The following is a 27039-nucleotide window of genomic DNA, read 5'->3' on the forward strand; positions in this document are numbered from 1 at the left end:
TACACACGGTAAATGCAATGCTTTCAGACTGTATACGGTTGAATCAGCAGAGAAATGGCTCAGCTGGACATCAAATATTGCAATCCACACAACAAATAGTTTCTGTACAGCAAGAGGAACGTTTGAAAATCCCTCTGGTGGCTGAACACAATCTGTCATTCCCAAGATGAATCGATGCTGTGTTAGCTGCAAAAGGACACCTTACACCAGGAGAAGGGCTAGTCAACTGGCGGCCCGTCAATCATCTTTTCCTGGCCCGCCTCAACATTTCAAATAAGTGGAGAGACTTTAAGAACGGTGTGCTTTAAATGCACGTCCTCCTGAGACGCCACATCTTTAAAAGTCCAAAACGCTGCTACATTCAAAACGAAAGTAATTCCCGCGGCTCATAATGATTTACGTCTTATAAAGTGATTTGATCGGTCAGTCCAAGGAACTTAATGTTATTTACAACGTTATAACTGGCAATCCACAGCCACAGGGAATCGGGTCGCGTTCCAAAACACATCTTGTGCCCTTGAAAGTAGGCTAACTGTAGGAAGGGTACGCCACGTGAACGGTTGTCTCAGATAAGGGGAAACGGTGTTGTTTTTATTACTGCATTCATTATGTATAACGGCTATATTTACGAGAAACAGCTGTTCATCTCCCCCAGAACTCGCACTATACAAAGGCTCTGCCCTATAAGTGCGTGGGGCACATGAATGCGATCGGAATTCACCCGAAGATGTGATAATAGAGTTCAGTTTCTTGCACAGATCAATTGAGTCGCTTTATAAGACGCTAATTTAACGTCACAAGGGGCAGGGATTACTTTTGTGTTGGATGTATTTGCGTTGTGTTCTAGAAAAAACAATGCTACCAACATCTTGGATTGACTAGGGGACTGGGGGTGAATAAATTAACAGCAATTTCATTTTGGGTAGACTAACACAATAAGGAAAATAAAATTCAACTAAAAAGACAATGTCCCTTTTAATTAAATTTCATAAAAAAGGCAAAAATACTGGATGCAATCTATGACCTATAAGTAACAGCAACAACAAAAAAAACAGCATAAAAGTAACAAAATGCAGAAGAAATACAAAAATAATAGAATATGGTCAAAAATACCATATCCCGCATCCTATTTATACTTTTGTAATCTGGCCCTCATAGAAAAGAAGTTGAAGACCCCTGCCCTACACCGTACAATAAACACATTGTGGGCCAACAATAAGAACGTTTACATTTAGTCATTTAGCAGACGCTTTTATCCAAAGCGACTTAAAGAAAGTTCAGGAAAATAAAACAATTGTTTGTTCTTTGCTTAAAACATTCCAAATGACTTTATCTTACACATTTCAGGTTGTTAGCGTGAAGGTATTTCTGTGAGAGACACACAAACAGGAACGAATATATATTTGCCCTGACTGTTTGAGCTTGAAAGCGGCCAGCCACCATTATGCTGCTAAAGGGGTTTCTTGATGGCGATATTTTTTCTTTTTATCTCCACATGCCGCATTTCTCATTTTTTTCATTTGGAGAATAACTTGAGTCTAATTTCCAACGTTAGCACATCAAAACCAGGCAATCTCTCTGGCTGATGATAAGGAAATTGAACAGACGAGGTAGCCTAACCCTCATGCATTTTGTATACGGTCTTCCGTCTTGAATGTCGGGCCGGGGAATTGGAAGTGATTTCACTGGGTTCTCCTCCATTTATAGCAGGGGAGCGCTTTGACAAATGCAAAAATGGCGGGCTGCCTGAGCACACTGTGAAAAGTGCCTTTGAGATCCAACAGCAGAGCCATGAATCAAAGCGCTGCATGCTGGGAAGGAACATTTTTAAAACACAATCTCGCCACCAGCGCCGTCTGGCTTTAGTTATACTTGAACAACAGCGAGACATTTCCAGTCAATCTCAGCGCTGAAGGAACAGCATTTTCCGTCTTTGCTCCTCTCTTTATCATTTACACAGTGTTCAGCAGGTGTGAAAGAGACCGGGGCAGAATATCAAAACATCCAGTACTCACCCCATAGACAAGTTCACCCACCATCCCGTTCCACGTCTTGGTTTCAGGGTCACGGGCGCCGTACTTTCCATCCATGACTATAGACAGTCTGTACTTAATCCCAACATGTTTGGCAATCTCAGAAGCTAAATCGACACAGTAGCCTTCATACTTGTCATTGCCTTCCAGATGCATGTGGTTTTTCTTGTACATCACGTACGGCGCCTCCTGTTAATCAAACACACGCTCATTTATTGCGTCTTCATTTCTTGTGTTCATTGTTTGGTGTCACAGGCACCGGAGCCCACCGACATCTTATCAGTCACAGGCATGCAGGCATGCTGGGATATCACACATTCATACTCTACCCTAACCTACCACCCACCCGCCCGTTCTTTCACACGCGTGATCTAGCAAACTGGAACTGATACAAGAGGAACGACAGAGGATTGTGGGAAATGGATCCACATGTGGCCGTGGTCGGACGGACGGCTTTGCCAGTGCACTTTATCCCTTCAAACGCAGCTGCTTTTAACATTTGTCTTGGGTGATCCAATCACAAGTGTTCAGCTGGGACAGACTGCCATCTCAACCTGATATTACACAGTAAACATGGCCTTGGTCTCAGTCGTATGTAAGAATTACGTCAACCACTAGTTGGCACATAGGCTTCACAATTACAAAGAGTCTCGAGGAGTCTAATCTTGGTCTGGTATTTTCCTGTATCGTACATGGATTTCCACTGAGCACCTGTGTTTAGGGCTGTCGTTGGGGGGATGATGTCCCACGAGGGTCCGTGAGGTATATCAATTTATCACCGGATGTTGACGTCAGGTTTTTTGAGACAAGTCTCGTGCACATTTATTCCTGTTATTTTTGTATTACCACTTGTAATTGGATCACCTGAGATGAAGGACATCAGGTATAAACAAAGCCCAAGACCACGAAGCAGCACTGGAAATGAATCCAAGTAGATTTGATTCTCTCTTTCACACATGCATGCAGGTGTTGTGATCTGAGATGAGTTGAGTTGAGGGTGAGAGGTGAGGAAGACAACAACAAGTGAAGTGAGAAGGAATCCGTCTCATGAAGTAAATGGCAGTGGAGTCGATTCAGTTTGGACAAGCATGTTGCTATGTGGGATTATATGTACCAGAAGCCTTTATCATTCAAAAAACATTAAACATCAGCTGAAAAGACAGGCACGAATTGTTTCAGGCTGGTTTAAACATGCGGGTCTAAATGTGGGTGGGTTCGCTGGTCAACAGGCATTCTTTGCATTTCACCAGCAAAGAAGTTGAAAAACACAACACATTTGTATGCTGGTCTTTTCAGCTAGAAAACCAAAGCAAAACGTTGATAACACTGAATTAAAAAAAGACAATCGAGCAAGCTTGTTTTATTCTTCTCTCTCCATTCGAAAGGTTGTGTCAGCGGCTTGCTTTTTTAAGCACATCGTTATTACCAAACAACATGGCTTCTCGCTGAGACACAGCGTATCCCATTAGAATCAGACACAATTAAAGTGTCGGAGGGTTAGCGATGGTTTGTTTGTTCTGTGCTGAATGTATCCTCTCACCTCATCCGTTCTGCGATTGTTTCCCTCCTGAATTAGCCGCTTCATCCAGTGACGGAATAACCGGCAGACGTTTGCTTTAATCTCTTGCATTCAAGTGATTTCAAAGAGTGACCTGCGCTTTCTGCCAGACAAAAGAATTACAAGCGATTGTTGTTTTACACGGTGAGCATCGATCGGAATTTCTCAGAGACGCGCAATCGCTTGGTCAATTGAAGGCTGAAGCTAATTCCGTTTGCGGCCGGAGATGAAGTGATGCGTCAGTACGGAACAGTCCACCGGTCAATGTAAAACAGATCTGAGAGAGGACCAAACCCGGCCCGAACCAAATGCTATTTCACATTGCCAGAGGCAAACCATCGAACCCTTCTTTGCTGCATGAGCATTAGCATTAGCATTAGCGTGCTGCTCTAATCCATGTGTCGTTCACCATTTACTTGATGAGTGGAAGTGGCTCTTACCTACGTATGCACTGTATGTCTACTTTGATGATGTCAATGTAATCATACCTATAATGCCGTTATTGTGATGTCACTGCTACGACAGGCCACTGATTTATGGAAACTTAAAATGCTTTGACACCCACACTGATACAGTTGAAACACTCATCTGCCGGGTTTCTTTGGTGTTCGACTGTTTCAACGTGTAATGAGTGGATGGAAAGCAACACAAAAGAAACGTACTTCTGCCCGCCCAGGACAGAATGTATCAATCTAGGAGTCAACACCATGACCCTGATGGGCAGAATATGCGACACGTTTAAAACATCGTGGAGCGTGTACCATAATAGTAGTGACCACAATTGTTCGGTTTTCCACTGAGGAGGAATCGTTGCTGAACTGCAGATCCATAATATTTACAAAGCGCTCAAACTCGTTCCAGTATCCGATCTGCAAAGGGAAACATTGTGGTTATTATCAAGCACGAGGCATTTTTACAACACTAACGCTAACTGCCCACCCCCCTTCAGTCTCTCCTGAGCAGTCTGTTGTGGATCTGCACTCTCATAAGACTGTGTTCATTAAAACGGTATCAGGTTTCTGTGCGGCACTTATTGCCTGGAGTTAAACGAAAGAGGCAAACTGTTGGCTCACTTTTGTTAAACAGGCAAAAAGTGCTTATGGTGGAATTTTCCGGGAAATTGAAGTCGCTCTCAGATCTGCAGTAGTATTGCAGAAACGCTGTATTTCTGTCACGAGCATGTTTCTATGCGTTATGAAGTGTTTCGCGTTTGAGTGGCACCTGTCAGAACGGTTAGCGTTGCGGTGAGGTGACACCGCAGAGCATCCCACACAGTCCTGTACATCACAGCTGACAGCCACTGAACCCGTCTGACCTCATAGTCTCGTCTATGCTAAATATAACTGCAATGCTCCTGTATACCTTCACAGATGTTGGGTAACAACCTTCTCTACTGTAGAGAGTGTTTTATTATACAGTAAGTTGCAGCAGGCAAATCATATCAATGGACCTAGATAATAGAAATGCAGTTTATGACAGAGGAAAGAATAAAGATGTGTGGTTAAAGGGCTGAAGTCCGCTCTGAATTCTCACACTGACCTTAATGAGTTTCCCAACAAATGGATTGACTGCTGACTTACTTTTCTCGGCCCCCCTGTTTTCATTTCATAAACGTCAATAGTGTAGTTTGATCTGCGGCCAAAGCTGTCAAACTGGATATTTCCAGTCATGCCAGGCACCTGGACCTGCCAAACACAAAGCAGAAAAGCCCTTCGAAACTGGGGAATGTAATAGAACGCGTTGGCGTAAACAAATGAAGCGTAACGTAGGCGTAATTTGGCAGCAAAGTACTTGCTCCGACAATGTAAAAAAAAACGGTGCAGAGAAAAGGCGTCGGTCTCACCATTTTCAGAGCTCTTTCAATGTCAATGCCTTGGCTCCAAGGGACCGCAGGGTTCGCCAGGCAATCCCCGGCACTGCCCCGTCTGGACACGTCTACTCGCTGGCGTCGCAGGTAGCGGAAAGCCTCGGCAATGACCAGGATGGCGTCGTAGGATAGCGCCGACGTATACTGAACACAACGACAGCCACTGGTTAGACACCTCACACCAACTGTTGTTTGTCAGAGCAAACACATTATCTGTAAGTAAACACTTTGACGAGGGTTAAAATAAGCTGCTCTCTGTCAGATCTGCCAGCGTGTGTTGATGCACATAATGAAAGATAATTGCGATGCATTAACGCATGTAATCATAGCTGGCAAACGCAACAAAGGACGACACACTTCAGGGATGTGGCCTGTTCATTGTTACTTGCTATGTAAAGAGTGTTAAGCAGGTTTCTAATTACAGAGATATGTAAAATGTTTCGTTCTGTGCCTCTTTTGCTGCTATTGTTGTTCACGGGTGCAATCTGTAATTACAACCCGTTTCAAACCAGAGAAGAGAACAAGCTGGCATCCGCTAATTTTGCCGTGAGCATCGCTGTTTTATTCTTATTCGTATTTCTTCAAAGCGCTTACGGCCAGAAAACTCAGCGAATGAAATAAAACTACTGTCATGTAAAAAGAAGGTAATTCCACATTCTTCAGTCACAATGTCCTCTGATGTCTTCTTTAACATACTGACTGAAGACCTTTTCTTATAAGAAATGTGTGCGTGTGAATTTTAACATGCCAGTTTGTAGAATTTCGCGAAATGTCTGTTTTCATCCTAAAATCAAAAGAGTTTAATTATCAATTATCGTTGTTTTAAACAAAATGAGAGCATTTTTTACTTTTAAAAACCACTTTCATGTCAAGTAAGAATGATTCTCACTACTGCAATGATGGAAATGACTTTTTTAGGAAGCAAATGTTTGATAATCCAAAAATGCATGTAAGATTTCAATTTTCATTTAAAAACTGCCTTTATGCTGTTTAAGCAAACTATAACTTTTCTCAGTGGTTTAATGGCGAGGACATGTTTTGTAAGATGCTTCATTGACATCTGCTGTGAAGTGCTTTTAAACTCTTTCGAGTCTATCTTGACCTGCTCACCAGTTTGATGGAAGCGTGACTGTTTCTTACCCACCCGTCCGCAAGCAAAACTTAATTAAAGCCGGCTAAAATCTATTCCTCTCATGATCATTCTTTAATTAGATGTAAATTGAGCACAGGCCTCAGCAGCACTTGGACTGAATGTCAATATATTGAGTGTTGCAGGAGGGTGAAAAAGAGAAAGAAAAGAAAGAAAGTCCAAGACCAGAAGACCGAGGAACCCAAGAGGAGGCAGCTCACCCAACAGCATACAAACAATGTGTCTGAGCGGTGTCACTTCTGTTTCTTAAGAAAGGCCTGTCGGTGAAGCATCTACTACAGCTACTTTATATTCCAGAGCAACAGCACCAAACCACCATAAACCAGCTTGATAAAGTCCAGTCTAAAGCTGCTCTTTTTTATTGTAATGACTGGTTTACCTTCAGGGGTGTGTTTCTAGTTTCTGGAAACTCTCTTTCATCCAGACGGTCCCAGCGTTGGAGAAACTGTTGTACAACAGGGTTTTCAGGATTGATGATCTGAAAGCCACTGATGTTTGCTCCACCCAGAAACACTTTATCCAGACTGATGTTGGTGAAGCCCTGTGGAAGAAGATGGACGACATCAGGTTATTAAATCATTCCCAAACCTCTGATACATCATCATCATTGACATGAGGTTTTGTGTTTTTGGTACTTGCACTACATGCTTCATTGGTAAGAGGTTTATACAGTAATGGAGCTTGATGACACACCAGCAGAGGTGTGGTTGTGTGTATGTGTGCGTGCTTATGGCCTGAGCGATATCTAGTAGTTACAGTCTCGTATCACCGTTATGCCCTTGAAACTACCACAACAACAACAACATGCCTGTGCTACAGTACATGATGTCATATAATGCTTGTCATTCTCTATACATTCTACACGTGTTCTTTAAACCCTTAGCTAAAACATGAAACAAAACTGTGGAAGTACCTACATTAATAACTTCAATCTACATTGAAGTTATTCAGTGGTAAAGAAGAGTTGAATAAAAGTCTGCATTGGAAATCATTTCTGTATTCCGCCATTTAGTTATAAACATACATTTAAATCAATTCCATTCAGTTTCATTTATATAGCGCTTTTCACAGTTCTCATTGTTGAAAGCAGCTTTGCATCCGTCATAATTAAAAAAGGGAAAGATTAAAGACAGTATATGGTATTATATACATACATATCATTTAGTTTTATTGACAAGTCTTTTCTGTAAAGCAGTAAGAGAGAGCTGAAACTCACCAGATTGGCAATAATATAATGGTAACCTCGACTGTTCTTCCCCAGCGCCACAACCTACAGAAGAAAGAATCAATAAGAGTTATCCATCCATGTAAAAAAGAGAGCGCAGTGGGCATCCCAGCGTCTCTCAGGTGAGCTTCTCTCTCCACTTACAGCCTCTTCGGTGACACACTGATAAAGATGTTCAGAAGTGATGGATGTTGCTGGTGTAGTGAGACTGACGCTCTTTCACGTGCTTCAGTTTGCTGCATGGCTCACAAGGAAAAACCCGAAAGCTTTTGTTATATCTCTGCAGTGATTTCTCATGTACACTATATTGTGTGCGTCATCGACGGGGCTGGACCTGTGACCCCTTACTGTACCCACCACAGCCACGAGACACGTCAGAGACGAGGGAATAAAAGAATACAAACACTGGACACATGTGTTTACATCACAGCGTGGGGAAATATTCATTATACAGGATATTTATTTACAAATGATATACAGTAGTGGACAAAAGTGATGGCCACGTTTAAGCAATTTTATTTCCTATCTGCTTTTTACCGTCTGTCAGCAAATCGGGAAAGACTACTGAGCTTATTGAATATTAAATAAAGTTATTCATATTCATTCATTTCTAATCTAGATCATTCATACAACCCTGCTTTAATATTTGATCCGCTGAAACTTCCCCCCAAATAAGATACATTAAAGCAACACGCTACCTGCAGATAAAGGAAAATACTGACGTTCTTTAGTTGGAGAACTTCGTCAGCACACGAGCCTTCATCTGCAGAACCCAACGCGTGTGTAGAACTCATGCTCATATTGAGGTTAAAGCATCAGTGGCTTTACTGGATCATTGATGGCAAGGAAACGCTGACTGTGGTATTGAGCTGTGTTCATGTTCGTTTAAAGAGGAATGCGCACTGACTGTATAGGATTGTGTTGTTGTCTTTCAGCACATGCTGCACAGGACGGGAGGATCACATCTGCCCAGCAGAAGACTTTCCCACTGATCTCATGAGCACGCACGCTCACATCGTACCGCCACAGAGATTCTGAACAAAAGAACCATTCAATGATGCACATTTACACCAGTTCACTCTTCTCAAGATATCATGATGTCACTGTAATGCTTGTTTTTATTTTCTGGTCATGCCCTTGACTCTTGGCTCCAGTGAAGGTGTCGGTGCCACCCCCAAAACAAATACTGCTGCGGGCACATCACACCTGACTGAGATCTGGCTGAAGAACAACTGAACCTGCCTGTGAACCAGCAGGACATCTGAACCCAGTCAGGACCTAATGACACTCTTCACAGGCTCCACACACCTGTACCTGCATCACGCACACACACACACATGCCCGTTTCTACCCACATCGCCATGCCTCTTGCTTCTTCTTCATTTCATTCGTTTGGCTCTGAGAGCTGTAAAATATGTTTTACCCCATTCAGTACCCCCCCCCCAATGTGGGCGAAGCCGGGAATACACACGTACAACTTTGATATAACTAAACGTACTGTATAATCTTCTGTTTGCTTTGGTGTGGCTGGTTAAGTGAATGACGTGCTCCACACACCCGTAACAGTTGCTGGCGGTAACGCACCAAGTTGGTATGCCAACCACCAAGAATATACGAGAAGGCGGCGGCTTCCCCATGCACTCACTAGACTGAAGCCGCGGAAATCTAAATCAAAACGAAGACAGACCCGAAACTCACGCTTCAACAACTAATCTGGGAAAATGATGCCTCTGTCGTGCTCACCGACATTTCTGGGCGGTCTGAAGTAACACGTTTTTGTTTCACGAAAACTCACGGGAGTAGGAGGGAACGGGAGTCATTCTTCTGGGATTGGGATGGGATTTTTCCCCAGTTTTTTCGCGGGATTGGGATGGAAAATCCACTCCCGTGTCACCCTCTAATGTGTAATAAGGTTCCACTGAGGGCGAGTTAAAGAGAACCCAAGTGCAGTTTATTCATCCAAAACACGTTCATAACAAAAGCATGAACTATAAAGCATGACAGACCACTCACCGACAACGGCTACACAAAACAAAGCTGGACACAGGACAAAGAAACATGAGGGCTACTTATACACACAGAGAGAGAGAGAGGCAATGAATCAACGAATAGTCATGGTAACAGAGGAGGTGGGTGTGGTCTGTGATGAAAGTCCATGGTAACAAACAAGGGGGCGTGGCCAAAAGGAAACAAGGGTGAAACAAAAAACACACTAGAAACAGGGAAACACAGACAGGACTGTTACAAGATGCTGCCGTTTGCTCCTGAACCTGAGGATCAGAACATCATTTTAAGATGTATTAGTGTAACAAGAGAAAACCACAACTATCAGTATGTAGTATACTGATTGGAATATACTTTCATACACGTCAAATCAAACGCAAGCAAAAGTACGTTTTTACTAGAAACCCTATATATACAGTATAATACAGGACCGCAGTGGTGTGATCTCTGAAAGGCATTATGGGATTGGATTAGACTTGTGCTCTCGGTTAATGTGAAGTAAATACCAGAATTACTTTGTAATCCTCCTTAACCCGCTGGCACATTGATCCCACCTCCAGCGCTGTTACCTTTGTGCCTTAGCACACCACAAAGACATTTGGTGACCTTGAGGGGGTAATTCAGCCCTCTGTGGTGGCCAACGAGAGGGCAGAAGGACTCAAGAAAGAAAGAGAGAGAGAGAGAGAGTCCAGCACACGGCCAAGCAATGAAAGCAACAGCGGTGCATTCATTCATTCAGTCCAGGGGTTCAATAAAAGCTGAAGACTGCTGCGGCTCATTTCTGTGCAGCTCTGACCTTCAGCTAAAACACCACTGACCTGACATTACATGTGTGCAAAAACACAATAAACACCTTCATTGTCTTAAGATAATAATCTTACAGTAAAAGACTTAGCAGAGATGAAATCCTTGCTGTTACTCTTGCCTGCAGTGAGAGGTGAAAGGCTTTTTCATTTTTGGAGGAATGTCATTAAATGTCAGCAGAACAACAACAGTAATAAACTCTTAATAAAATGGAAAAATCTGTGAAATAAATAAAAATGAAGATATAATGGAGAAGAACAAGAGATGTTTCTGAGAAATTGCTGAAGAGAAATAAAAGGAGAGTCAGACGGGAGTGTAATTGCTGAAGAGTCTGGAGGTGTTCATCAATGTAGCTTGTAGAGGTCAAAAACCTGAGAAATGTTTGAGGTCATCAGAGAAGTTAATGCTGAAGCACCGTCACACACATCAGCACTCATATAACATTCAAATCTACAGTCTATGTCAATATTTGTCTTAAATTTGACAACTATTTGAATTTAAAGATGCAGTGTGTGAATTTTAGCGAATTGTGAATTGCAACAGCTCACTCCACTCCTCCCTTTTGAAGCACTATTGTGGCTGATGTCACGTTTCTATTTTAACGAAGGAGATGATGTATTTACGAAACACGTTCTGTAGAGCAGTTTGTCCTTTTAGGGCTCCTGTAGAAACACCATGTATGTAAGGTCTATATACACCTCTGAACACATAGTTATGTGTATTATAATGCATTTCTGTCAATAGACCCTCCTTAATCTCACACGTTGCCCCTTAAAATCAAACATGGTCGTAAAGCGGCTTTACATGTTTATCGTAGAAGCAGAAGCAAAAAGCTGTAATTATAAAAAAAACTAGACTGAATTGCTATTTTTATCATTACAATGTACATTGGCAAAACTTGAGTAACTTTGTTTACGTTAGCAATCGGACTGTTCTGTATTTATAGTGCTAGCAAACCCCGTGGGTATCAAAGCGACTAACAGAATTGATGACAAACACATCAAATATAAACCTTTTCAGGAGATGAACGAGCATTTCGTATTGTTCATTTTTAAAGCTCTAAATGATCAGGCGTAAGGATCTTCTTAACCCACTGACATCCGCTAGACATTTAAGATCCTCCGACAAGACTCTGTCATCGGTCCCCCGTTCCCGTTTAAAAACTGAAGGAGATAGAGCCTTTTCGGCTGCTGCCCCACATCTGTGGAATCAGCTGCCTCTGGATATCCGCCTCGCACCTTCTGTGTTTGTTTTGAAATCTAAACTGAAAACTCACCTTTACTCCCTGGCAATTTATATATAGTTTGTTGTTTCTTTTCTTTTCAATTATTCCGTAATTTGTGTATTATTGTCCTCATGTTTATAATTGTTGTTGTTTAGTTGACTCTGTGAAGCACTTTGGACAGCTTTGCTGTATTTAAATGTGCTATATAAATAAACTCTACGTACTTACTTACTATCAGAAATACCTGTCATTTCATCACAGGGCTCATACCTACATCATTGTTTTATAAAAAAAGAAAATCTATGTGAGAAACTGTGAGACATTTAGTCAGTTAGCTTATCAGAGTTATTGGTCAAATTTTGTCCATTTCAATTGTATTTATATAGTGCTTCACAATGTTGCATTGTTTCAAAGCAGCTTTACATTAAAAAAGGAAAACACAGAAAGAGGTCAAAAACACAGTGCATGGGGTATAGAAAGAGTAAGACCATTCGGTTTTACTTCATTTTACAGTGCCCGTGTTACTTCCTGTTTCCTGCATCGCTGCCGGCGGCTCGTTTGTATCAGTGCTCTTACCACTTCGCTCTAATATTAGTGTATTTTATTGTCGTTGCTAACTTATCCTGATATCTCAATAACCCTGTTCTTGTTATCTACTTGAAGATTCTAAACCAAAAGTGATAGTTAACTTAACGCCGTTAGCATAGCAATAGCGTGTTAGCTTGCTTTCTGTTTACACTGTGGAATATCATCTTGTCTCTTGTTTGTCTTGTGTGCTAACCGTTTCTCTTTTTAAGCGATTATACTACGATCCATCGAGCAACCTTGGTAAGTTGGAATTGCACTTCAAATCCGGTGAGTATGGCTTCTATTCCTATTGTTGTTACTTGCACCTCATGTCATATGTTTAGCTTAGCCTTCTCTGTCAGCTGCGAGGGCTTTATATGCGATAAATGCAGGGAAATAGTTAGGCTGACAGAGAAGATCTTAGAATTAGAGTCTCGCATCCAATCTTTATCTGAGGATAGTAAGAGTTTAACGACGATAGAAAACACTTTGGATGCGAGCAACATTAGCGCACACAGCTCGGTTCCGGTTGAAAATCCCCCGCAGCTGGGAAACTTCGTGACTGTGAGACGGCGTAGTCGCAGGACAAAACATCACTCGACCGTTCCGATTACAGTCTCGAACAGGTTTGCCCCGCTCAGTGACGCACCGACTGAGAAACCTGCTGAAAGTGCCCTAGTTATCGGTGATTCTATTGTTCGGAACGTTAACATAGAGGCACCAGCCACCATAGTCCAATGTTTACCGGGAGCCAGAGCGCCTGACATCAAGTCAAATTTAAATGTGCTGGCTAAGGCTAATCGTAAATTCAGTAAGATTGTCATTCACGTCGGCACAAATGATGTTCGACTCCGTCAATCGGAGATCACAAAAGATAACATTAAAGAGGTGTGTGAGCTCGCAAGCATGATGTCAGACACTGTAATATTCTCTGGCCCCCTCAATGCTTATCGTGGTGATGAGATTTATAGCAGATTATAATCACTAAATGGCTGGTTGTCTGAGTGGTGCCTGCAGAATGATATAGTTTTTATAAATAACTGGAAGAGTTTTGAGGGCAGACCTGACCTGTTGAAACGAGATGGTCTCCATCCCTCCTGGGCTGGGACTTCCATCCTGTCTAGAAATATGGCAAAAAGTCTTAATGCTAATGCTAAAACTTGACTCGCTGGGGCCCAGGTCAGGGAGCAGACAGTATGGCTTAACCAACTGTCTGCTTGCCGTCTCACGTCGCAGAATACACAAAATGTACAACATGTAGTAATCCGTTCTCCCAAACATCACAAAATAGAGACTGTGTCTGTCCCCCGGATTAGCAAACATAAAATAATGCGTAAACCTCTTGAAAGTAATTTAATAAACGTTAAACAAACTAAACATGAACAAAATACAGATAATCAACTGTTACGACTCGGATTGCTAAATATTAGATCTCTCTCTAATAAAGCACTTTTTGTTAACGATATGATAACAGATCATAAAATAGACATGCTCTGTTTGACAGAAACATGGCTAAAACCAGATGATTATATTGCTTTAAATGAATCTGTCCCCCAAGATTATTATTATAAACACGAGCCTCGTCTAAAAGGCAGAGGGGGAGGTGTCGCAGCACTTTACAATAACTCTCTTAGCATTTCCCAGAAGTCGAACTCTAAATATAATTCTTTTGAAGTCATGGTTCTTCATGTTTCAACACCTAATACTAAAGATAAAACACTTTTTAAATTGATTCTAGCTATTGTATATAGGCCTCCAGGGCACCACACAGATTTTATTAAAGAATTTGGTGGGTTCTTATCAGAACTAGTACTGGCCGCAGATAGACTCCTTGTCGTTGGTGACTTTAACATCCACGTAGATAACGTTACAGATGCCTTAGGAATGGCTTTCAAAGACACTCTTAACTCCATGGGCATTAGTCAACATGTGTCAGGACCCACTCACCTTCGTAATCATACTTTAGATTTAATACTGTCTTACGGTATAAATGTGGACGACGTTAAAATCCTTCAGCAGAGTGAAGACATTTCGGATCATTATCTGGTATTATGTTTGCTTCACTGGCCTACGGCTGCAAATAAAACTCATTGTTACAAATATGGTAGAACAATAACTTCAACTACCAAAGATGCGTTTCTCGATAATCTGCCCGAATTGTCTCAAATCATGAGAAATAACGTTGAAGATCTTGACATTACCACTGAAAATTTTAATTCCACCTTCTCGGTAACGCTAGACAAAGTTGCTCCACTACGTTTAAAGAAGATTAAAAATGGCAGCCCCACACCGTGGTATAATGAACACACTCAGGCTCTAAAGAAAGCGGCCCGAAAAATGGAGCGCAACTTTAAGAAAACTAAATTAGAGGTATTTCGTACAGCATGGAAGGATAGTATTCGAAAATACAGGAAAGCCCTAATAACTTCTAGATCCGCCTACTTTTCATCACTAATAGAAGAAAACCAGCACAACCCTAGGTTTTTATTTAACACGGTGGCTAAATTAACAAAAAATAAATCGTCAGTGACTTCTGATCCTGTATATCAGCATAGCAGTGATGAATTTATGAACTACTTCACATATAAAATCCAAGATATTAGAGAAAAAATTATAACAATGCAATCAGAAGTGAAACCCGCTGAACAAACTAACTACAGCGCCCTTAAGGAGAAAATGCAATTATTTTATACCGTAGATCAAGATGAGCTGTCTAAAATTATTAGATCATCTAAATCAACAACATGCATACTAGACCCTATACCTACAAATCTACTGAAAGAGATGCTCCCAGAAATTATAGATCCTCTTCTTGGTATTATTAACTCATCTCTGACATTAGGACATGTGCCTAAAGCATATAAGGTGGCTGTTATAAGGCCCCTTGTCAAAAAACCCCAACTCGACCCTAGAGAACTAAGGAACTACAGGCCTATATCGAATCTACCTTTCATATCTAAAGTTCTGGAAAAAGTAGTTTCAACTCAATTATGCTCCTTCCTCCAAAGGAATGACATCAATGAAGAATTCCAGTCTGGATTTAGAGCATGTCACAGTACAGAGACTGCTTTGATCAGAGTTACAAATGATCTGCTATTGGCGTCTGACCGAGGTTGTATCTCGTTATTGGTGCTGCTAGACCTTAGTGCTGCATTCGATACCATTGACCACAGCACACTCCTACATAGACTCGAAAATTATGTCGGCATTAAGGGAATAGCTTTGAAATGGTTTAAATCTTATTTATCCGACCGTTTTCAATTTGTAGCAATAAACAATGAGGTGTCACGCAAATCGCAAGTCCAGTACGGTGTACCACAGGGCTCAGTCTTAGGGCCTCTGCTCTTCGCATTATACATGCTACCTCTAGGAGATATAATAAAGCGACACGGAGTTAGCTTTCACTGTTATGCTGATGATACTCAACTTTATATTTCCTCGAAGCCTCATGAAACACAGCAGTTCCATCGAATAATGGAATGCATAGTCGATATAAAAAACTGGATGAGTAACAACTTTTTATTACTGAACTCGGACAAAACGGAAGTGTTACTTATTGGACCGAAAACTGCTATAAGTAACAACCAAGAATACTGTTTAACTATTGACGGATGTTCCATAAAACCCTCGTCGTCAGCAAAGAATCTTGGCGTTCTATTCGATAGTAATCTGTCATTTGAGAGCCACGTCGCCAACACCTGTAAAATTGCGTTTTTCCATTTTAAGAATATATCTAAACTACGTCATATGCTGTCAATCTCAGATGCAGAGAAGTTAATTCATGCATTCATGACATCAAGACTAGATTACTGTAATGCACTGTTAGGTGGTTGCCCTGCAGGCTTATTACAAAAACTCCAATTGGTCCAAAACGCGGCAGCTCGAGTTCTTACACGTACAAAAAAGTATGAACATATTAGCCCGGTTCTGTCAACCTTGCACTGGTTACCTATAAAGCATCGCGTTAACTTTAAAATCTTGCTTATTACCTATAAAGCCTTACATGGTTTAGCTCCTCAGTACTTGAATGAACTCCTTTTGTATTACAGTCCTTCACGTGCATTACGCTCTCAGGCGTCCTGTCAGTTGGTAATACCTAGAATTTCAAAATCAAGTGCAGGTGGTAGATCCTTTTCCTATCTAGCGCCTAAACTTTGGAATAGTCTTCCCTGCACTGTCCGGGAGGCAGACACACTCTGTCAGTTTAAATCTAGACTAAAGACGCATCTTTTTAATCTTGCATACACTACTCTTCCATAATATAAATCTTCAGAGGGTTTAGGCTGCATTAGTTAGATCAACCGGAACCAAAAACACAACTGATGTACTTGTTGCATCAAAGAGTACAGAACAGTACTCTACTCTCAGCCAGTCTTGTCTCATTGTTCCAAGGTTACCACAGCGAGCAGGATGCAGTTCATGGCCTGACCTGATGGTAGAGCGGAGAATGGGAAGTGGGGACCTGACAAGAGCTGAGATGATAGAGCTGGATAAAGAAGGACGCGGTCTCTTGACATGTCTTCACCACAAAACTTCAAATGCTATTAGATTATTAATGATAATCTTAAACTATAATTTATTTTATTATTAAGTTTATTTATTTTATTTAGCCTTGTTGTGCAAGTTCTCTGGAGCTTGTGCAGAGGCAGCAGCTTTTGCCAGAGGGGAACTGGAATCCCCTGGTTGGGCCTGGGTTCTCCTGAGGTTTTTTTTCTCGATTAGAGTTTTGGGTTCCTCGCCACCGTTTGCATACTGTTTTTGCACTATCTGCCTGACCGGGGGGGCTGCTTTAGAATCTTAAAGTTTTACTTAATTAATATTGCATATAGGAATTTATTATCTGTTATATTTGACCTGTGCTTCTCTCTCCTTTATCCTAAATGTGTGCTCTCACTGAGCGTGTGTGTGTGTGCGTACTTGTCTGTGTACGTACGTGTGTGTGTGTGTGTGTGTGTGTGTGTGTGTGTCTCTGTGTCTGTGTGTGTTGGTGTGTGTGCGTGTTGTGTGTGTGGAGTGTTTTGTGTGTGGGTGTGTCTGTCTTCTGTGTTTTCAACCTTTTCTTGTTTTTGCAGGTACAACTTTGATTGTTTTGCTTGTAGTCAATGTGTCTCCTGTACAGCTGCTTTGTAACAATGAAAATTGTAAAAGCGCTATATAAATAAAGTTGAGTTGAGTTGAGTTGAGTTACTGTGTAATTATACATTTACGTACTAAGTAATACAAATGAACTACATGTACTTACTATAGGGTTAGGGTTTGGTACATGTATTTATGCATCATTTATAGTAAACTAAGCAAAGCTCATGTCAGCAGTCTCCTAGTGACCAAGCCAATATGGCAGAGTGGCGAGGAAGTAAAACTCCAATGATGAAGAAAAGGAGAAAAGACCTCGGGAGAAAGCAGACTCAGCCGGGAGGGCCAGTTCTCCTCATGCGTGCTACAGCTGCACTCAGTGACTTTTGATTAAAAGCTACTGTGTGAATGTTTTTGATTGATGAGGAGAGCTTATTTGTAGTGATTGATTAAATGTACATTAGAGTTTGAAACTGTTTAAATGTCATTTTAATGAAGAGGAAGGTTTAGGCAGGGATAATAATAGAGGCATACTGTAACTGAGCGCAGCCATAACTTCAAACCTGTTAGAGAGAAAGAGATACTAAGTATTGCAAATACTGTTTGGTAAAAGCTGTGTGTATCATGGGATGTATATTGAAAACTCCATTTTGTGTCTTTCTTTTGTGGCCAATGAATCACACTCAAATCACACACACACACACACACACACGCACACACGCACACGCACACACACACACACTCGCACACACACAGAGAAAGAGGGAGAGAGAGAGAGGCGATCTCATTTTATTTTATATTTCACTCTATATTTTATCCTTCACTTAGCACCTTATTGCAATTTCACTTTTACGTGTTGTATTTCTTTTATGGTCAATGCTTTGGAACACGCAATCATGCCAATAAAGTATCTTGAAATTGATCATTAAAAGAGAGAGAGAGCGAGAGAGCCCTAATATCAAGTGCTCTCTTGGAAGAAATGTTACTAAAACAAATCAACATGCTATATTTACTAGTGTCAGCATGCAGATTTCCACTCTAAAGACTATTCCCAAACAGATGTCTGTGTAAAGCAGCATATGTTATCCAAAGTGTAACAAAACAAAAGCAAAGCTGCTACATCATCAGTTTTTCCTGTGACACGTTAGCTCATGGCATGACCAATCAATAAGGCTTCTCGAAAACTCATTGAGGGTTGAGGATGGGGGTGGACAAATGGCCCCCGATGCATTGCAGAAGCTCACAAGAACACTAAGTTATCTTCATTTCTCCGCCCTCAGGCTTGCACTTATGTGGGCAGACCAGAAAGTGGAATGCTCCCGGGGGGAATACATTCTCATTAAGCGTCAGGAGCATCTGTACATCGCCGCCCCTCTCCGATGCTCTGTGAACTGAGCAGATCTGCCTCATTTCCAGAAGAACAGCTCAATCCGCTGGCCTATGTAAACTCATTTCAATGCAAGCGTCTTTCTTCTGAAAAAGTGGGCCGAGAGACGGTCGGCTCTCAAATCACCATTGTTGCATGACAGCCTCTTTTGCCAAGGCAATGCCAAACGTATGTTGATGTACGTGGCTTAATAGACAGAACATGTAACGTCTAATAAAACTCATCAAATAATCACAGCAAACAGCCGCTCTGTTCCTAGCACAACATCACATCAGCCACTACAGGGGCAACACACCCATTGCTTTTCACAACACAGATTCAAATCTGACATGACAAGTTGAATGATGATGTCTTGATGTATTTGGATCCAAAAGAAGAAACAGGCTGTAAAGTCCTATGTGTTCCTAAGGTTTCAGGAGCTGTTCAGATCCTGAGCTGTGAGGTTCATCCAGAACTGGACACCACTCACAATGGTTCTGTGACGTGAAGAGTCCTCAGAGGTCAGAGTTGTCACCAGATACTAGTTAAGGATCATTAACATCACAGGGTGACCTTCAAAGAAAATCCACTATTGACATTAACCTTGCCATTAATCTGTGACATCCAGCACGCTTCACATCCCCCTCCACAGATGTTCCTAAAATCCCTCGACCCTCTTCTGTATTTTCCTTAACTTGTCATTTTAAGAGTGAGTTTCTCATCATCCATGTGTGTTTTTCCTGTTAAAGAGTGCAGAGTCAAATACTGACCTGTAAATCAATACGGCTCTTGGCTCTGTCATCATTCTCCTCCTCCTGTTTGACCTGAACAATGACCCAGCCAATGATGTCCAGTCCCTGCAGGATACTTCACATCACACGACTCCTAAAATATCTGCTTGACTGGGAGGGATCATTGACTTAAGAATATTATTGAGTGCATTTAATGGGCCCACAAGACCATATGAAGACTTACATCTGCCAACAAAACTAAAGCACACTTCTGTCCCCAAGAGCTGCGGAGCCGAGGGGAACATCACAGCGCTGTTTCTTTTCACCTCTCATAGCTTAAAAGATTGAACGGCGTTCTCAGTAATGTTTCATGTATCAGTATTATTTGTCTTTCTTGAACATTTAAAAAAAACATGTTGTGTAGATACAATGAACGTGGGTGGGAACGGGATAGCGTTAATATCCACATGAAACAAACGTGTCTTTCCTTTGATACAGGATGGGAAAGTGTGGGAATCTGGTCGTGGCTAATGTTTCTTAATACAGCTCATGAGCACATTCAACTCATCACAAATAAAAACACAATGAAATGCGAATTACTGTCGCTTTTTCCTGAATCCCTCTTCATGTGTTTGTGACTCAAGCGGTACTAAACTAAACCTGTAATCCCATTAGATCGTTAAAGTGACATGTTAAATGCTCTCCAGAGTCTGTGAGCCTTTAAGACACGTTAAAGCCCCAGTCTTCATCACTTCACTCACATGATTTTCTTTTGCTCTCATTCAGCTGTTCTTGGTTTTTGCCGTCAGTTCTGTAAAGCGGTTAAGCTGCAGGTGTTCCTATGGTGCTGATGAAAGTTACGGCTTGAATACCTTCTGGGTTTAGTTGAAAGCTCCCTCAGAATCCTACGGCACAAACAGCACAGTGTGATTACCTGGAGCCGCGTGTGATTACCTACAAAAACACGCATGGCCTAATTGTTGCTGAACAAGGTTGCTAAGGCTGTTTTGTTCCTCCCACAATCCTGACACGCTGTGTTTGGTGCTCCATGTCGTATCCCAAGGTCATTCCCATATGTCATTCATTCATCTCATTACAGCCTCCGAGTGAAGCGGACAGCTTGATGCCTTTCAGCAAACATCCCTACATAGAGCCACCGTCCCATCACAGAGCCCACAGAGACACTGCACCAAATCCTTCAGCGTACACGACTCACAAAACATCTGAAGCTCTAAAGACACATCACAACAGTCCTGATATGAGTGTAACGTCAGCAGTCTTCATCAGAATGGCAACATTTCACACACAAAGGTCTTTAGCTGTGATTATTCAAATCAAGCTTTAATGCATATCTCAGTGCAGACAATTAGCTGGACATATACTTGTTTCGTTACTGACAGAATAGGGAAAATGTTGATTTCAAAATCTGTATTTGATTATGGCATGAGATACATCATTCTAAAATATTTCTATGATTACATGACCGACAGAGACCCGTGCCCTATCAGCCAATCATCGTGGTCACAGTTGCTGACATCATCCATAGCAACAAGGTCAACCCCGCCCCTTTCTCTCAGATTCCATTTTTTTCTATTTCTTGTTGAAATCCACTCTCAGCAGCTTTGTGAATAGGTTTTAAGAGGAAACTCTCAACTAAAATGTTTACCGTTATGAAGGAGAACTCTTAGTGGTAAGAGCAAATATTTCGGGAATAGGGGCCCTGATCTTTGACCATATTCACGTGAGAAGTCACATCACTTCTGGGGGCAGTCGTGGCCTAATGGTTAGAGAGTCGGACTCGTGACCAGAAGGTTGCCGGTTGGATTCTCAGGGCCGGCGGGTAACGACTGAGGTCCCCTTGAGCAAGGCACCTGACCCCTACTTGCTCCCCGGGCGCTGCAGTGATAGCTGCCCACTGCTCCGGGTGTACGTGTGGTCACCGCTTGCTGTGCGTGTGTTCACTACTCTCTGAATGGGTTAAATGCAGAGGTCACATTTCGGGTATGGGTCACCATATCTGACTAATAGGTCACCTGAACTTTCACTTCATGACAGAACGTTACAGTCACACAGTGAAAAAAGCACATAAAGCGCAGATCACAGACTCGTTTTCCTCTTGAAAAAGCACAAGCCCCTCTGTGCTCCCACTGCGAGGGCATTGCTTATAAATTATTGCGATGGGTTGACATACTCGGTATAGCAGGGCAGTAAAAGCTGTCACCATTGCTCTTCACAAAGCTTCACTCAGCTGTTGAAACCCTCTGGAGGCCGGCTTCTCATCCCAGCCCGTGCCCAACGGCTCAGCATCACAAAATTCAGATGGATTGGTGAGAGGAACTCTATAGCGCACATCTCTTGGCTCAGGTCTCAGAAGGTCCAGCGACTTATCTCACCTATCGGTGTCAGCGGAGCTGTGGAGATTACTTCAATTAGATCCAGTTTAGCCAATACATGCTGAGGTCGCCAAAGGGATTAAACACGTGTGTGCCGCTAGGGCTGGCCGATTAATCGAAAAGTAATCGAAACCGACATTAAGAAGCTCTAACCGACGTCATTTTTCAACGTCGGTTATTTCGATTACTTTCCCTTTAATATCCCTGTTGTTTTTTGTTTCTTTTTTTTATTTTTTTTTTTTCTGTTTATAATATTTTTAGTATTTTTTTTTTATTTTTGGTTTTTTTTTATTTTTTTGATATTATTTTTTTTTTTATTTTGTTTACTTTTTTTTTTTCTTTTTTTTTTTATTTTCTTTTCTTTTTTTTTTTTTTTTTTATTGTTTATTATTTGGGCTCTTTATCTGTCTTCTCTTCTCTTTTTTTATAATTTTCTTTTTTTTTTTTTTTTTCTAAATTTTTGCAAATACTTATCACACAAACATGAAACGTATGTCTAAAGAAAGCTTAAAATGTCTACTTTTAAATGACCCGATTCAAATGGAAATCAGATATTCTGTGTTCATGTAATATGCGTGAAAGACAGGTACAGTTGATACGAGACATTCTTCCAGGTCTGCTCCCGTTTAGTAATCACAAGACTTTTAGTCCAAAAATGTGCATATTGTGAGAATTATAGATATACTGAAACACGTTTACTTCGTACTTCATATTTCTTTAGACAGACTGATGAGTTTTAAGCTCCATTCAACTATTAAAAACTCTGTTAAACTCCGTCTGTTTCTTTCACGTGACGGCTCTTATGACGGCAGGACTGGCGTCTCCAGGCAGGGTCCTAAAGTACACCCCTATTTCTCACCACACATGCAGACAGATGATTTGCTGATTTGTGTTGCGTTTGTTCTCCTGTCTTCAGTGGCAGAGGAAATGTTTCCAAGAAATAACACAAAGATGTCCATTATTCGAAATGTTCAATAAATAACCATAAACACTTTGTATTTTCTTTGATTATCTAAAAATAACATGAGAAATGTTTCATTAGAAAAATACCCCACCTTTACTTGGGCATATTTACACTACAAACCTTGTCAGTGATCTACGCGGGCAAAAAACAAAGAAAAATCATCAAAAACAAAGTAATCGTTTAATAATCGCAATCGAAAGGAAAATGTTCAATTAATCGGAATTTAGATTTTAGGCCAAATCGCCCAGCCCTATGTGCCGCAGAGGCAAACAATGCAGAATTCCCACTGTTATTTCTCCAATTCATCTCCTTCTGTCTCATAAACCCACAGCAATATATCAGAGAGATAAAGCTTGTAGAACACTGCATTTCATCAACAGACTTTCATTGAATTTCACTGGACGAAACCCCAGCAAGTGCCAATTATTCACAAATCAGACAATATCATTGAAAAAAAGATATACTTTCCATCATTGTTTTCTCAAACAGAGTGGATTGCTGAGATAATAATGCTATACACTTCCATAGAATCCAAGAGTGAAAGTATTTTCAGTTTAATTATAAAAAATGAAGTCATCAAGAGTGATTTACATGAGTTGCTGTAAGTATGACGTAATCCTGTCAGACTGCCTTAATCTGAAGCGACTCTATAGTTTGTATATGTTTTCTTTGATAAATCTGAAATGCATGGGCTCTTAAATCCAACATAGAAAATCTGACTCTGATTCAAGTCTTTTTCTATCAACGTTCATAATGCATAATTGAAAAACAAATCCTCACAAAAGACCCGTAAAAAAGTGTGCAGTCACTAATGCACTCAATTGATTTCTTGTACCTGTTTGTTGTGGTCCATTAGAAAAATGCGGCAATGACAACATGTATTGTTCAATTTGACTTAGAATCTTTGAGTAAAGAAAATTGAATTAAGTTGCTCACAGTAAATGAAGACTAAATGCTTTCTATTAATCTCAGAACTGATTCATGAAGTCAAAGTGAATGCAGGGCTATTGTGCTATGGAAGCTAAAAGATAGAAATGAGAGCTAATTAAAGATGTCAAAGTACCGCTCTCATCTACGAGCGTCTAAAGAGAAAACCGTTCAATATCTGCTCCAATATCTGACATCAACGAATTACAGTGACTTATAAGAGATTTATGAAAATCATTTGTGCATGTTTCTAGCTGCATATTTGTTGATTTAAACATTATAAACACCAGTACTCAATGCACTGTGATGGACAAACACGTTTTAATGTTGCTGAACTGAAGCTCACAGTTGATTGGCTCGCGGTGAGCGGAGCTCTAAAATATACTGAAACATGTAGACAAGCTGTCAGACATTCGGACGGAGAGCGTCTGAGACTTCACCTGCTCTAAGATGACATTGATTCTGTCCACTTCACAGTCGATGAGGTAACGTTTCTCCTGTCTCCTGTCCATTTCTTCAATGATGCGGCGAAACTCTTGGGGGTCTGTTATGCTGCCCACCGAGCGTGCAGTTACCTGCCAGTTGTTGGCCACTGCTGCCTCCATTATGGCTTGAAGGATGGAGAATCCTGTGAGGAAAACAGTCATTTCTGTGTTAGTTCACACTTCACAGATGTTCAAACGCTGTCACAGAAAAGGTTTTTAGCATCCACGCATACACACGTGGAATGGAAGTTTTAAACTCAATCAACACAATGTCAGTCAAAATGCCTACAACTTATTTCATGTGAAATTATTTTCGGTGTCAGTTCTGGTGATAACAGCAGCACAACATTGTACTCAACAATGACATCATTGTTTTAAAACCCACAATAATGTCAATTCTATCTGTGTGACCTGTCTCGTGGTAATTTTGTCAGTTATTTTTTATTTTAGTCCCCATTTTTTATCTTATTTAGTCATCCATGTCCTGTTTTTGTTTAGTCAAGTTTAGTCGACTAAATGTCTATGCATATTCGTCTGGCTTTAGTCAATACAAACTTAGTCACATTTTCATCGTGTGGTATAACTTCATCTAAGAAGTATTTCCACAGAGGTTTGATAAGTGCATAGGCCTATTCATAGACATCCAACCTCTCCCTTAAGATCTCCCGCAAATTACTTGCGTCTTCCTGATGCTCGCAAAATATTGACAATTACCCCAAAACAATGCGACGGACTCGCAGTTTTGGCGAGGTGGGATGTCTTTATTCAGCAACCACAATAGCAAACAAACACTGTAGTGTAGGTCAACGCGGCTCGAGCAGCTCATGAGAGAACACAGACCGGCTGAAGATCGCTAAACTCTTGTTTATTAACTTAAATTCTCCATGAAACTTTCCTGTGGCTCAGTGGTTAGAGCATGGGGCTAGCAACGCCAAGGTCATGGGTTCCATCCCAGGGATTGCACATGCTTAATGAAAACAAATGAATAGTACAACGCAATGTAAGTTGCTTTGGATAAATGCGTCAATGTAAATGTAATGAAACGGAAGTTGTCGTGATCACCTCGGGCTCATGTATTTGTGTTTGTTTTGTCAAACACATGGAGTACCGTTTGACAGCTCTCCACGTGTCCGGTGTCCGCGCCACTCGCCCGCCCCCGTGTCTCCCTGTCGGGGTTTTCCCTCACCGGTTTCATATCACTCACACACCTGTAGCGGTTTCCCGATCAGTAGTTTCCCCTGTTCTATCATCAACTCCTCACCTGTAGCCCCTTCCCGTCATTTAGGCTTTTCCTATTTTATCCCTCTCGTCTTGTGTCAGACCGTTGTATGTTACAGCCGTATCTTAGCTTTTGTTTTCTAGTCACAGTCTTAGTCATAGTTTCTGGTTCCTGGTAATATCCCTTAGTTCCTAGCCTTCGCTCCTGAGCAGTAGTCTTAGTTATTAGTTCCCTTTTGATTTCTTTTGTCCCCAGTGCCTTGCCTCGTTTCTATTAGTTTTCTTTTGTTCCCCTCATTAGTTCTCGTTGGCGTCCCGGACCTCTCGGCAGATTTCAGCCCGGCATCTCACCACCCAGTGGTCTACTCTTCTGGCTCTTCTATACCAGACCAGTGGTCATCTCTCAAGAATCTTCGGGTCGAGGTTTCGCGGGGCAAGATCTCCCGGAGTGGTCCTGTGCTCGTCTCCGTGAGTCTCGTCGGGTCGAGTGCTCTCCCCACGACTCCCGTGGTTTCTGCGGACTGGTTCGGTGGTGTCTGGAGGACTGTTTATCTCTTCTTGGTGGACTATTCAACAAATTATCCATTTACCAGCACTTGAGTTCCGTCTCCTTTCTGAAGTCATGACAAGTTGAGATTGACTTCTTTTCCGTATCGTGACGTGTATCCGAGTGAAACGGCTTCTGAAATCGGAAAGAAATGTAGGGTGGGGCTTTATTTTGCCTTCCCTTTTTGATTGGTTTGTTGTAAGTTGGGCCTGAAGGCTAAAAATGCCTGGCCATTGGACAGTCAGTATAGTCCTACCTCTTTTTTGTTGCTGACGTCATGTGGTGAAGAGTTGTTGTTGAGAGGGGCAGAGGAGCTTAACATTTTGAATAAAGATTACAAGTGCAAATGAATTAAAAAAAAATAATGGTGTGCACAGATCAATCATTTATAATAATCACTGCAACACTGTGTAAAACACAAACACTGTTTGATTGCATGGTGACTTTAAGATCCTCAACGGCGCTTCCACAGTAAGAGCATTTACGTATGGTTGCCAGATTGCATAAATTAAGTCACACACTGGCTCGCACAAACATCTGTATTTTCGACAAAGACTAAAAGAGTTTTTATTTTATAGCTACATTTTAGTCTCATCATTTATCGTCAACGATATGGCGTGCTGATATAGTCTTAGTTGTCGTTTAATGGCCTTACTTTTTGTCTCGTCTTCGTCCTGGGAAAATAGTCATTGACGAATATTTTTCGTCATTATTTTCATTAACGAAATTAACACTAGACCTGCCTACATGTTTATATGGCTATCACTGCACACTAGACATCACCATCACCACTCAACTGCATAGAAATGATGTGAAAATAATCCTCTGCTTTCAGTCACCATCATTACATCATCGTCAAGAATTACAGCCAAATGACAAAAGTAGTCAAATCTATTCAAATA

The 27039-nt window shown here is 41.3% G+C and overlaps 1 protein-coding gene across 7 annotated transcripts in view; it reads right to left on the reverse strand.

Annotated features, from left to right (window-relative positions):
* The window catches only part of gria3b (glutamate receptor, ionotropic, AMPA 3b), an 83278-nt gene that overhangs the window by 14060 nt on the left and 42179 nt on the right, over positions 1 to 27039 (reverse strand). For all 7 annotated transcript variants that reach the window (XR_008964111.1, XM_057348820.1, XM_057348819.1 and 4 more), the window contains exons 4-10: positions 24328 to 24515; positions 7825 to 7878; positions 6988 to 7149; positions 5435 to 5602; positions 5172 to 5276; positions 4353 to 4460; positions 2016 to 2222 (exon numbers count right to left, since the gene is read on the reverse strand). Coding sequence is in view for 6 of the 7 variants with exons in the window: in XM_057348820.1 (XP_057204803.1) it covers positions 2016 to 2222; positions 4353 to 4460; positions 5172 to 5276; positions 5435 to 5602; positions 6988 to 7149; positions 7825 to 7878; positions 24328 to 24515 (992 nt within the window). In the remaining variant the exon portion in view is untranslated. The remainder of the gene's footprint in view (positions 1 to 2015; positions 2223 to 4352; positions 4461 to 5171; positions 5277 to 5434; positions 5603 to 6987; positions 7150 to 7824; positions 7879 to 24327; positions 24516 to 27039) is intronic.

This window comes from Triplophysa rosa, linkage group LG13, assembly GCF_024868665.1.
Source record: "Triplophysa rosa linkage group LG13, Trosa_1v2, whole genome shotgun sequence".
In the NCBI taxonomy this organism is placed as follows: domain Eukaryota; kingdom Metazoa; phylum Chordata; class Actinopteri; order Cypriniformes; family Nemacheilidae; genus Triplophysa; species Triplophysa rosa.